Genomic DNA, 12,739 nt, shown 5'->3' on the forward strand with positions numbered 1-12,739 from the left:
AAAGGCATACAGTGAAAAGTAAATTTCAACCCCTCCCCAGAAATACTAGTGTTACTCTTCCAGAGATAGTCTATAATATATAAATGCAATTTAAATGTTTACATTTTTTCCAATTTGAACCTAAATAATAGCACGTTGTGTATTGTAATACACCATGCTTTTTAAAAAAATTTATTTATTATTTATTTATTTTTTTGGCTGTGTTGGGTCTTCATTGCTGCGTGCGAGCTTTCTCTAGTTGTGGCAAGCGGGGGCTACTCTTCATTCCGGTGCACAGGCTTCTCATTGCAGTGGCTTCTCTTGTTGCAGAGCACGGGCTCTAGGCGTGCAGGCTTCAGTAGTTGTGGCACGTGGGCTCAGTAGCTGTGGCTCGTGGGCTCTAGAGCGCAGGCTCAGTAGTTGTGGCACACGGGCTTAGTTGCTCCACGGCATGTGGGATCTTCCCGGACCAGCGCTCGAACTCATGTCCCCTGCATTGGCAGGTGGATTCTTAATCACTGTGCCATCAGGGAAGTCCATACACCATGCTTTTTAAAAATTATAATGTAAGTAGCCCTTTTAAATGTGTTAGCCCATCCCACGACCTCCTTCCATGCTAGTAGCCATGTTTGCACCTCTTGACCCTTTGGCCAGGGCTGAACAGAACACTGGTGTTGTATGCCAGTCATTGTCCTTTGCGATGCGATCCATTTCATGATCTTTCTTTTCTCTGCTCTGTATCACAGGTGGGCCAAACCCTACAAACTACATATCCCAGGCTCCCAGCTAGGTTCATCCAGTGGGAGGCACTTGTGAGAGACTGGAAGGTGGAAGGAAGAAACAAGCCAGGGTGTTTCTTCCCTTCTGTCTGCTTCGGGCAGCATCTTCACCGGTGTGGATATATCTCTTCTATGGTTCCTGCTCCCACTAGCAGCCCCTCCCTGTATGGTCCTAGTGTCAGCTTGGCAGCTGGCATCCCTCGCTGGTTCTCCATGTTAAGTTCCCTCCTCTGAACTACCTGGCAAGTTAGTCACACAGTGAGGCCACATGGAGAGAGGTGCCCTGCCAGCCCCAGGTGTTGCCATCAACCTTAGTGAGGTGCCAGACTTGTGAGCGAAGAAGCCACCCTGGATGACCATTTTTTAATGATTCTCTGCCCCTTTTACATGACACAATTATTTTTAGTAATAATTGCAAAATGAAATAACAACCAGAAAAGAAATGCAAAGAGTGACAAGTTTCTATTAACTTTGAATATATAGTCATGCCAGTAATAAATAAGAAAAATAGAAATAAAATAAATGTTATAGTATGAAAAAGCAAGGGGTTAATATTTTTAAATTATATTAAGTAGTTTTGAAAAAGGAAAATATTTATACCCACATATTGGTCTATTGTAATAAAGTGGTCTGTTGCCTGTGAATAATAAACCTTTTCTGTTTTTAAGCTTTGCAATGACTTCACTGAATTTTTTCTTTGCATATTAATATTTACCAGACAGTATAGGCAGATTTATCCAGTTATCTTTGCACAAAGTTGATAGAAGAACATTTTTTAAGCTTTTAATTTCAAAAGTTTCTTTTACCTGAGCAACAGATGTAAAAACAACTAGGAAAGGACTTTAACATAATGACAAGTTTGGCAGAAATTCATAAAAATCTTTCACAACAAACTGCAGGAATTGCAATACTGCCTTTGGTTCTTTGGGAACAATTATAGTGGCTTTCAAACCTGTCTATAGTTAAAAAGTTTCCACTAAAATATCTTCATCAGAAAATTCATCATACATTTCTATTACATACAGTAAAAACTTCTGAAGTTTTTCTTCATCTGCTAAAAATCAGAGAAAGTGGCTGAATGGTAACAAACTCTGACGTTATTTGATCTATTGCTTTAGAACAAGTGCCCAATTATTGGTGAAAAAGATGAAGGCATTCAAATACTGCTTTACTGATTTCTTCTAGCAATGTAAGATCAGCATCTTTTGTTGTTTCTCCTGGCATTCTTTAAAATTTGACTTTTTAAAATAAATGACCATTTCTTTAGATTTTGTTTTTGCATTGTCAATTGCCTTCTCCACAAGTTCTGAGTACTGTTCCTTTGATTAGAGTCTGCTATAATAATATTTTATGTAAATAATTTTCCAGTAACTAGTTACTGAAAAGTTACAACTTAGGTAACTAGTAAATTGTGCCACTGATGTAGCATTATATTTTCTCAATTCTTTCATTAGTTTTAACACAATTAACAATTGGGCTACAGAGAGGCGGAGAATGAAAAGCACCTATACCCTATACCAGAACTGGGAGACAGGGTCTGGATAACATTCTTAATAATTAGCAAATGTTTGTTACCAAAAAGATTTCCTTCATTTCTCATGTAAGAGGAGATATCAAAGATAAATGAATGGCATGCTGAAGAGTTCTGATACATGATTACTTTTATAAAACATTTAAATGTAAATTTGGCATGTTTTCAAAACTTACAAGTTAAGACATTATTTTAAAATCTACTCTAACTATAGAATCTTATTATGCTTCACATTCAGCTTCTTTAATACCTATTTACTGAACTTTTCCTAGGCAGCAAGTGTGTGTGTAGAACAAATGATAAATGACAAACTACCTTTTAAGAAAAATTTGATTTATTCTGTCAACTAAACCCAAATAATTTCAAGAGGTACATCAAAGAATAATTTCTAAATGGCTTTTTTTCCTTGCTGTACACAATGTTAAGGGCAATCCTGTCAGCTCTTAAAGCTCTTGTTTGACCTGCTTTGTCAAATGTTTGTGAAATGATATTCAGAACGGCACAATGTGATGTCAACTTGCATTAATTCTTTCCCAAAGAGAGGTGTTCAGTATTCAGACTGTGTTTGTACTGGCACAATTTATGTTTCGGCTTCATCTCAGAAGGTTTACAAGTACCGTTTCCTTTGGAAGACTGTCCTCTTTTGCAATTTCTCTTCTAAAACAACCTTTGAAAGGACAATAATGACGTCCCATAAAACTGCTTTCAGGGAAGACATTAAGAAAGTAAATATTTCAAGGAATTGAATAAAAATGCTACATATACCAATATTAAATTTTACTATTTTCTTCCTAGATATATTATGAAAAATTAAAATGATCCCTTATTCAACTAGTATTTTTCAATGAAGTAAATCCATCAACAATACTGCTTTTGTCTTTATGTAAAACATAATTTGTAAAAAAAACAAAACAAAACATAATTTGTTTTCAGCTAACAAGAACCACATACAAATGTTTCTAAAATTATATAATGTTTTCTACTTCAGTTGTAATAATGATGGTATGTTAGCAAACACTTAAATGTTTTGCCGAGTTTCGTAAACAACAATATAGAATAGTAAAAACATTAGCTTCAAATTTCTTCATCTGAAACAACAATGTAAATCATTCATCCATTATTCTATATTGCTTAGGAAACAAGAGGATGGTTTTAAGATTCTGATGATTTTGAAATAAATTTTTGGTTTCCCCTATTCCCCAGCAAATCAGTTATCATTTTCAGTACAATCACATAGCAACCATAATTCAGTTGCCTTCTCAAAGTCTTTTCAAATTTTGTCCTTTCCACCTTTTTTCTGAAGCTTGTTTCTGATTGGTTCCGTCAACACCAAGGGTTCTTGTATGACGGTTGCTGAGTAATTTTTGCCTAATAATTCAACTTCCACTTGTTGTCCCACTTTACTTAGCTCTACAGGGACATACGCGAAAGCCAGACTCTTCTGGATGCTGTAACTGTAGCTTCCGGAGGTCGTGTTGCCAACCACCTGAAAAACAAGAGCCTACCATCCTCAGCATCTTGGTCACAGCTTTATGTGCCTCCTCTCTAGATGAAAATTCTCAAAAGATACGTTCAACTTACAGAGTTTTATGATATGCTGTCTGTGAGGATAACACTAGGAGGAAAACTTCACTTTTTTGAGAAGCTTAATGAAAGTTTAAAACTTATGAAAAACAATTCTCAAAATACACATCCATGTTGCTCTGAAATTTCTCAGTTTTAAATAATTACATCTAGTTTCTTAATACCTAGTACTATTTTGCTCAGTTTCATGCCAAGAGATCTGATAGGAAGAAGAATCAAATATTTTCATTTTGAACTTTAAAAAATTCTCTTCCATCACACTAGCATGGCAATAATAGATACAAAGGAGAAAAATCTAAAAATCCAAATGCAAATCTAGTCAACTGTTCCTGCTGGCATTTAGAAAATGGCCTGCCAGAATAGTGCTGAATTAAACTCTATTAATATATCAACAGTCAATGTGAAGCGAATCTTCTATATGAATATATACAGATTTAACAATTCCTGGTAATTGCTAGGCACTTAAATAAATGTTAACTTTACCCTCTCTAGCTTTACCATGTACAAAACATTTTGCTAGACATTCTGGAGAATGAGTAGAGGGCTGGTTCCTACCCTCATGAGCTTCCTGCCTCGTTGAGGAATTAACATACAGACATGAGAAACAATAACCAGGAAGCCAAGGTAGGCAACATAAGTAAGCCAGGATTTGTTCTACAATTTTTTTTTTTTTTTTTTTTTTGCGGTACGTGGGCCTCTCACTGTTGTGGCCTCTCCCGTTGCGGAGCACAGGTTACAGACGCACAGGCTCAGCGGCCATGGCTCACGGGCCTAGCTGCTCCGTGGCATGTGGGATCTTCCCGGACTGGGGCACAAACCCGTGTCCCCTGCATTGGCAGGCGGACTCTCAACTACTGCGCCACCAGGGAAGCCCTGTTCTACACTTTGAAGGTAGGTGGAGTTAGGTGGGTAGAGAAGGGGGATAAAACTTTCCAACATGAGTGGAGTTATGGAGTTCTGTGTGAATGATCAAAATTAACAAGGATGAAATAGGATAACTTAGGATGGCAAACCAGAGAAAAATACTGAACAAGGAATCAAAATTTAGGAGATGAAAACAATAATTTTATGCTACCAAAAATAAAATCTATATAACAATCCTGATTAGAAGATTAGATCTGGTTTCCACAACTCTTAGCTGAAGGAAAAGATGCAAGAAAAGGAAAAACAGAGTAAAATGCAAACAAATTACAATACTGGTTTAAACACCACTTTTTTTTCTAACATCTTTATTGGAGTGTAATTGCTTTACAATGGTGTTTTAGTTTCTGCTTTATAACAAAGTGAATCAGCTATACATATACATAAATCCCCATGTCTCCTCTCTCTTGCGTCTCTCTCCCACTCTCCCTATCCCACCCCTCTAGGTGGTCACAAAGCAACAAGCTGATCTCCCTGTGCTATGCAGCTACTTCCCACTAGCTAGCTATTTTACATTTGGTAGTTTATATATGTCCATGCCACTCTCTCACTTTGTCCCAGCTTACACTTCCCCCTCCCCGTGTCCTCAAGTCCATTCTCTACATCTGCATTTTTATTCCTATCCTGCCCCTACGTTCTTCAGAACCTTTTTTTTTTTTTAGATTCCATATGTATGTGTTAGCCTATGGTATTTACTTTTCTCTTTCTGACTTAGTTTACTCAGTATGGCAGACTCTAGGTCCATCCACCTCACTACAAATAACTCAATTTTGTTTCTTTTTATGGCTGAATAATATTCCATTGTATATGTGTAAACACCACATTTTTAAAAAGTAAAAGGAAGACAACAAAAGCAAAATGATACATAGCCCCACTTAAAACGGCTTCTCCTGGCTACGCAACATCGCACTCATCCTTACAGCCTTACTGTCCAGCACAGCAGCTGCTTATAGCTGCTGCTCAAAAACATCCACGGACATGAATCAGCCTGGTGATAATTCAGCTGCCTCAGCAAAGGGCTCACGACAGTCAACAGTCATATTATAGCATTTCTAGTCTCTTATGCATTTATGACGTTAAGTACAGACTCCTATCACTGTAGCCCCAGTTTTTAATTATCTTGTTGAAACCCCAAATCACAAGCTCTCCATATAATTTCTGAACTTGTTCTGGTGATTTAAAAAAGTGAATGCATTCATTAGTAAAAGTTTCTCTCTGGCAGATTATTAACTGCCAAGGTATTGCTGAGATAACACACGTTTCAAAATGGCTTTTCTCCTCTAGATCATATTTCCGTGATATAAAACTGGGATTTGGGTCAGGGTGGCTGGAGTTTTAATCATCGCTTTTTTGAAAGACCTTCTCAGTAACTTTGGTTTCACTTCTGAGTCTCTAAAACAGAGATTTGTGTTTGGAGCTCTGGGAAAGTTAACCTGGTTTTCTTGGGCATCTTAAGAAAACAGGAAGAATCCTGAACGAATCTCTTGGTCAAATCCCCTAACTCACTGGATAAAAAACCCACAATCACTCTTCAGAGGCTGCGTGCCCCATCTCCTTGGGCCTTCCCATCTCTTAAAATCTCAGCAGTGATTCTTCTTGCAGTTATTTCTGCATTAGTAACTTTAAAGAAATAGCGTGTTTATTTTGTGCGTGCTAGTCTTAAAATAGTTATTGAATGCTTTGCTTTCTGCTCGATTACTTTCATTTCTCCTTTAATTTCTCTCTAATCCAGGGGTTGGTGGTCCAAAGTATTTTAGAAAACTGGCCTTTCCTTTTATCTTATTACTAAGTCTCCAGGGAAAGGTTTTCCCCGGCATAAATTCTATATCGTTTGACCTTAAAATCTTCCAGATTCAATGAAATCCATGGCTTTGTTTTGCTCAGTGAATCACAAGAACCACCCTCACCCTTTGCCTAGTAGATTCTCATATTCTTTGTGAAATCAAACATCAGCCTTCTTTTCACCAATGTAAACAATCCTCACTTATTTTTAGCCTTGTCTCATTCTTCTCTTCATTATGAGACTTAAAGACGCCTGTAACAGACTCAGAGAAGATAACATGGTAAATAACCTTTGAAAGAGGGAACATAATTTAAATTGGATGATATATTAGGTTTCTTTGGCTGTCCCTGTGTGTTTTAGTCTATTAATAATGAAAAAGAAGACTTTCTAAACTCTTCAAACTTCCTTCCTCAAAAGCCTTTTCTTCAAAACTTACTTCCCAGCAAAGCTGCTTTTATAACTAATTAAAGCCCCTCCCATGCCCACACTTACGCCTTGATTTTTTTATATAAAGCCTTACTTAATATCATAATCCCTCCCTCTAGCACTGCCCATCTCCCAATTAGACTTTATTTTTCCCCAAAGTATGCATTGCCCTCTGACATGCTATTTATTTTATTTTATGTTCATTGTTTATCTCTCCCTCTCCTGGAATATAAGCTCCATAGGGGCAGAGATTCTTGTCTGTTTTGTTCACTGCTGCATCCTTAGTGCCTAGAATATTGCTGTCACATACTAGAACTCAGATCTGTTGAACAAATAAATTAACATGTACCCTATCGCTAGCATTGAAAATATCTGCATGAATAGAATACCAAATATAAAAGGTAGAACAAGTCCAAATTCAGGAAATAAAAATTTAAAAATATTTCATATCATTCTAGAGATAAGGAAGATCAGAGAGTGTCATCTGCATGATAAAATGAGGATCCTACTAAGCATCAAAGAACAGACAAGCTGATATCAGGAAATTTAAGAGAAATATTACTAATAACTAAAATTACAATTGCATTAGCAGCTCTATAAACAGGTGGCACGTATAGGAAAGATGAAAAATATAATGTGTAAACACAGTGCACAAATGAGGCAAAGGGAATAAAATTTAAAAATGGAACTTGGAGGGGATATATGTATACATATAGCTGATTCACTTCATTGTATAGCAGAAACTAACACAACCTTGTAAAGCAATTATACTTCAATAAAAATAAATGGAGCTTGGGTTTCCAGGGTTCTTCTTTTTTTCCAGCTTTGTTGAGATACAATTGACATATAACATTGTATAAGTTTAAGGTACAGGTTTCCAGTTTTTTAACTTGGGTATGGTCACATTTAAGATGACTAAAAATCTGTCAGTTGATCATGGTCGATGTGGGGTTGCATACAGAATGCTATGACAGAGCTTCTCGTTCATTCCATGGCCAAGTAAAACAGACTATCGGTAAAAGTATGAGTGCAGACCGTATTAGGAAGACTGAGATAGTTGGATGAGAATAGAGTGAAAAATGTAGAACAAAAAGATGAGGTGAGGGAAGTGTAACGACCAGGGAAAAATTAATTAGAGGCGGAAAGAATCTTAGACATTATCTCACTCAGTGGCTTCATTTTGTAGGCGAGAACACTGAGACCCAGAGAGGCTCAAGCAGTTACTTAATGGCAGACGTGGTTATCAGTGGAAATTGTGGGCAAATCTTAAATCAGAGAAAGAACATATTAAGAAAAGAGGGCTGGGGCTTCCCTGGTGGCGCAGTGGTTGAGAGTCCGCCTGCCGATGCAGGGGACACGGGTTCGTGCCCCGGTCCGGGAAGATCCCATGTGCCGCGGAGCGGCTAGGCCCGTCAGCCATAGCCGCTGAGGCTGCACGTCCGGAGCCTGTGCTCCGCAACGGGAGAGGCCACAACAGTGAGAGGCCCACGTACCGCAAAAAAAAAAAAAAAAAGAGGGCTGAACCAGAGATCTAGAACAGAAACAGAAAGTGGAGACCGGGAGGTAAGAGTAGGAATGGTTCAAACAGAAGAGCAAACAACACAATTAAAGGTGAGGCATTTGAGAAAGAGCTTCAGATCTGAGAAAAGATCTATTGGCTTCATAGAATCTAAAACTATAACATCCACCTGTTACTTAGATGTGCAAGAACTGTGGGTATATAATGAAGTGCTTACGAGAATACAGTGGGCCATCAGAGACAAAGAAGAGAGCAAATGGGGGTATTCAGCATGTCTTAGAAGAAAGGATAAGAATTCAAAGTCCAACCGTACCTTGGTCAGAAATCAGCTTCGTCAATCACATGTCATAGTTGTGTAACCTCAAGCAAGTTACTTAATCTCTCTGAGCCCCAAAGCCTCATCTTTAAATGGGAATGATCATACATATCTTGGAGGGGTGTTGTAAAAGTAAATGAGAGAGGGACTTCCCTGGTGGTCCAGTGGTAAAGAATCTGCCTTCCAATGCAGGGGACGTGGGTTCAATCCCTGTTCAGGGAACTAAGATGCCACATGCCACGGGGCAACTAAGCCCGTGCACCACAACTACTGAGCTCACGCGCCTCAAGGAGAGAGCCCACATGCCGCAAACTACAGAGCCCACAGGCCCTGGCACCCACGTGCCACAACTACAGAGCACATGCGCCCTGGAGCCTGCGCAGCACACTAGAAAGAAACCTGAGCACCGCAATGAAAGATCCCGCGTGCCACAACGAAGAGCACGCATGTCGCAGCTAAGACCCAATGCAAACAAAAAAATAAATTAAATAAATAAATATTTTTTAAAAAGTAAATGAGAGTACATAAAAATATCCAGCACTAGTAGGAACTCTGTAGATGTTATTTCCATGTCAAACTGACCCCTGCCTCAGCCCAAATGGCCATATCTTTAGTAATCCAAAGGCTGAGATTGACACCACTGGCTCTCCCCTCCTCCAGTGCTCGTTTTGTCACTGAAGAGATGGGGAAAATGAAAACAAGTATTAAGTAGGCTGTAGTGCGTAAGGAAAAAAAAAACAACCTAGGAATAGAATATCTGAGTATTTGGGTGTTGACCAAGCAGACCCTGCTCAATACAGAGCAAACGTTTAGATGAGTCTTGAAGGCCCTGTGGTCGCCACATGGTCTAATCTAAGCTGAGTGTCCCTGCCTGATAACGCCTGCCTGATAACACCAGCCAAAACACAGCCAAACGTTGAGCCAAATTGGGTTTTACAAATAGTCATAAAAAGAGGAAGAAGTGAAATTCTATTGATAGGTTATCTAACTCTGGCTTTACTGAAGACCAAGAGAGAGAGTGAAATGTAGCATCCCAAAGGGAGAAGAAGGTAGTCTTACTCCTCCTGAAGAACCAAAGGATTTCCACTTTTCCCTTTATTTACTAAGGTTTAACCCTCTCTTGTCATAGATGTTTTCATTTGGAAATTGTTTTCTGCTAATGTGCTAAGGTACGAATTGTTTCCTCCTGAAAGATCCCTGAGAAGCTAAGTCAGAATACTAAATTCTTCATAAAGTCTCTCTCTTGCATCCACAGATACAGATGTGGTGAGCCAAGAGGTCATTTTACCTTCTAAATCATACCTTCCTCATTGTCCCATGTATTTCAAGTCCTGCAGTTTATTTTCTTTCATTAAACCATATAGAATATCATGTTTTCCAAAATGAGCAGCATTTCATTTTCCTTTCAGTTAAGTAATTTCTGTTTCTTGAATGTCACTTCAGAATTCAAAAGAGTGTCATCTCACCAATAGATAAATAACTAGCAAAAAACTGTAAACGGAAACAGAGACAAGGAGTTTCTGCTGCAGAAACACTGCAGTGGCCCCTCACTATGGGTCCTCAGCACTCACCTTGCCACCATACCAGATGCTTTCATTTCCCTCCGGATCAACATCGTCCGTTGCCAAGGTGAGGCAGACCAGTCTCCGTTTCAGCCCCTTGGCTTTAATCTGTTTCAGTGCTTGCTTTCCTATGAAGTCTGCTGGCTGCAGGAATCCAAGATAATGATGATGAATGAATACTCAGACACTGTGACAAGGTTAGAGATGCAAGCATTTAAATTTGTCTTTGCTATTTTCTTGCCAATTACACATTAAATAAAAATACAGATTGGATCAAACGTCTAGACAAATATTTCTTAGTCCCTGAATGACACCTATTCTTTCAGAAGAGGTTAGACTTAAGGGTAATAACTTGTGATAACAATTTTACCAGAACTACCTAGGCAGAAAAATGTAAGGCATGATATTGAGATGGTGGGTTATGAAAGGGACCCTTGTATCTACTGGTTCTGGACAGTGGGAACGGTGGGCAGTGAGCATGGCGCGACTCAGTTTCTACCTAAAGTAAGCCTTCCCTAAGAAGGAAATTCACTTTTTTGAAATGTGATGCCAAAGCAACTCCAAAATGCCTACATTTTTTTCCTTCTTCAGAATAATGGTCTCCGGGATGCATTAACCTACTGGGTTGCACCGTTAATTCATTCAAGAAATGTATTGAGCCCCTACTGTGTGGGAGGCATCATGATGAGCCCTGGGTTACAAAATTAGTCAAACACAGACATTTTGATCAAAGAGCTTATTCTGTAATGCTGTGCTTTTCAACCTTTTTTTTCCTTTTGGGGAAAACAAAACAACAAACACAGGAAGAGCTTGATTCATTTGAGTTCTTATGTAGGATAAATTCATGATAACACAAGTCATAACAAACCAAAGTTCATTACAGTTAGAATATGTTTATCTAAATACAGAAAGAATGCTACAACAAAATTATTTTGCTATCTTGGTATATTTTTTTTTCTTTTTTTTCGGTACGTGGGCCTCTCACTGTTGTGGCCTTTCCCGTTGCAGAGCACAGGCTCCGGACGCGCAGGCTCAGCGGCTATGGCTCCGCGGTATGTGGGATCTTCCCGGACCGGGGCACGAACCCGTGTCTCCTGCATCGGCAGGTGGACTCTCAACCACTGCACCACCAGGGAAGCCCCTCTTGGTAGATTTTTAAAAGAAGACTTGCTATCATGGATACATGATGACAGGTATGCTTTTTAGTGTTCTTATCTATATAGGAAGCCAATGATTGCAATGAAAAAAAAAACAAAACACTTTATTGTGTGGAAAAGCACACAATCCTGGAGTGGCCAAGCACTATATAGTATGTCTTGTGGAATGCTGGGAGATCCTGAATAGCTTCCTCAGCTCCTATTGTGAAATCTGAATCTTTGCTGATATTCATTTAGATCTTGAAGGTTTGGGGTCCTCCTGAGTCCCTATTAAAGAATTTTCTTTCAATTATTTACTCAGCTGTTGTTATGCCCCTGCTATGTATCAGATACTAGATACAGGATATTCAGAGCTAAATACAACAGGGTCTTGTAGCCTCTGAGAGGTCCCTGAGGAGATGTGACCCCTTCCTTCCACATCACAATATGCCCAGCGCTGAAATTATTTTATCTCCTCAATGTTTTAACATATCAGAGGAAAAAAGAATGATTTGAGATTACTGGAAACATGGTAGAATATGACAGCGATAGTGTACAAATCAGCTATACCAATTTGAAACATGATTCACTGTTGCTTCTGTGTGTTTTATGAGAGTGTGAAAGTCACAACATTTTGGAAATTTAAAACAAAAACTGTCTAATGCATGTCTAAGGCAGAAATGCAAACAAACAGTTGCTATGATAGGGGCACGTACAGTGGGAGCTCAAGAAGGCGTATGATCCGTTCTATCTAGGGTGAGAGGGGGGCTGGAGCAGCATTCTGTCAGCAACAGTTTTATGGAGGAAGCAGCTGAACTGAGTTTGAAAGAGGAGGCTTCATGATAACTACTGTCTGCATACACTTCTCCAAAAGTCCTTGCGCTTTTAAGTCAATCTTCCCAACAATCCACAGATGGTGGATTTGGGGTTGAAAAGAAGTGAGTTAATTTAGCCAAAGACACTCAACCAAGATCTCAGAGGTCCCAGCCCCATTCTTTTCATCTATTTTGAGCTGCCTTCACTGAGCCTCTTAAGCCAACATCTGCCACACCTTCAGAGGGACTGTGGTGAAAGCTGCCGCATCCAAAGCTTTCAGAAATGGGGACTCTGGGGGGCGCTGGACGAGAACTGCTGGGGTGGATGCCATGGGGGTGGGGGGAATAAGAAGTGCTGCAAGGGGAGTCTAACTCTGCCAAATTCATA

The 12,739-nt window shown here is 39.1% G+C and overlaps 1 protein-coding gene across 1 annotated transcript in view; it reads right to left on the minus strand.

Annotated features, from left to right (window-relative positions):
* Positions 1 to 2,648: 2,648 nt before the first annotated feature.
* DMGDH (dimethylglycine dehydrogenase) overlaps positions 2,649 to 12,739 on the minus strand; it is a 60,810-nt gene continuing 50,719 nt past the window's right edge. The window contains exons 15-16 of the mRNA XM_019929226.3: positions 10,410 to 10,544; positions 2,649 to 3,775 (exon numbers count right to left, since the gene is read on the minus strand). Of these exons, the coding sequence (XP_019784785.1) occupies positions 3,560 to 3,775; positions 10,410 to 10,544 (351 nt within the window). The 3' untranslated portion in view covers positions 2,649 to 3,559. The remainder of the gene's footprint in view (positions 3,776 to 10,409; positions 10,545 to 12,739) is intronic.

This window comes from Tursiops truncatus, chromosome 3 (assembly GCF_011762595.2).
Source record: "Tursiops truncatus isolate mTurTru1 chromosome 3, mTurTru1.mat.Y, whole genome shotgun sequence".
NCBI lineage: Eukaryota > Metazoa > Chordata > Mammalia > Artiodactyla > Delphinidae > Tursiops > Tursiops truncatus.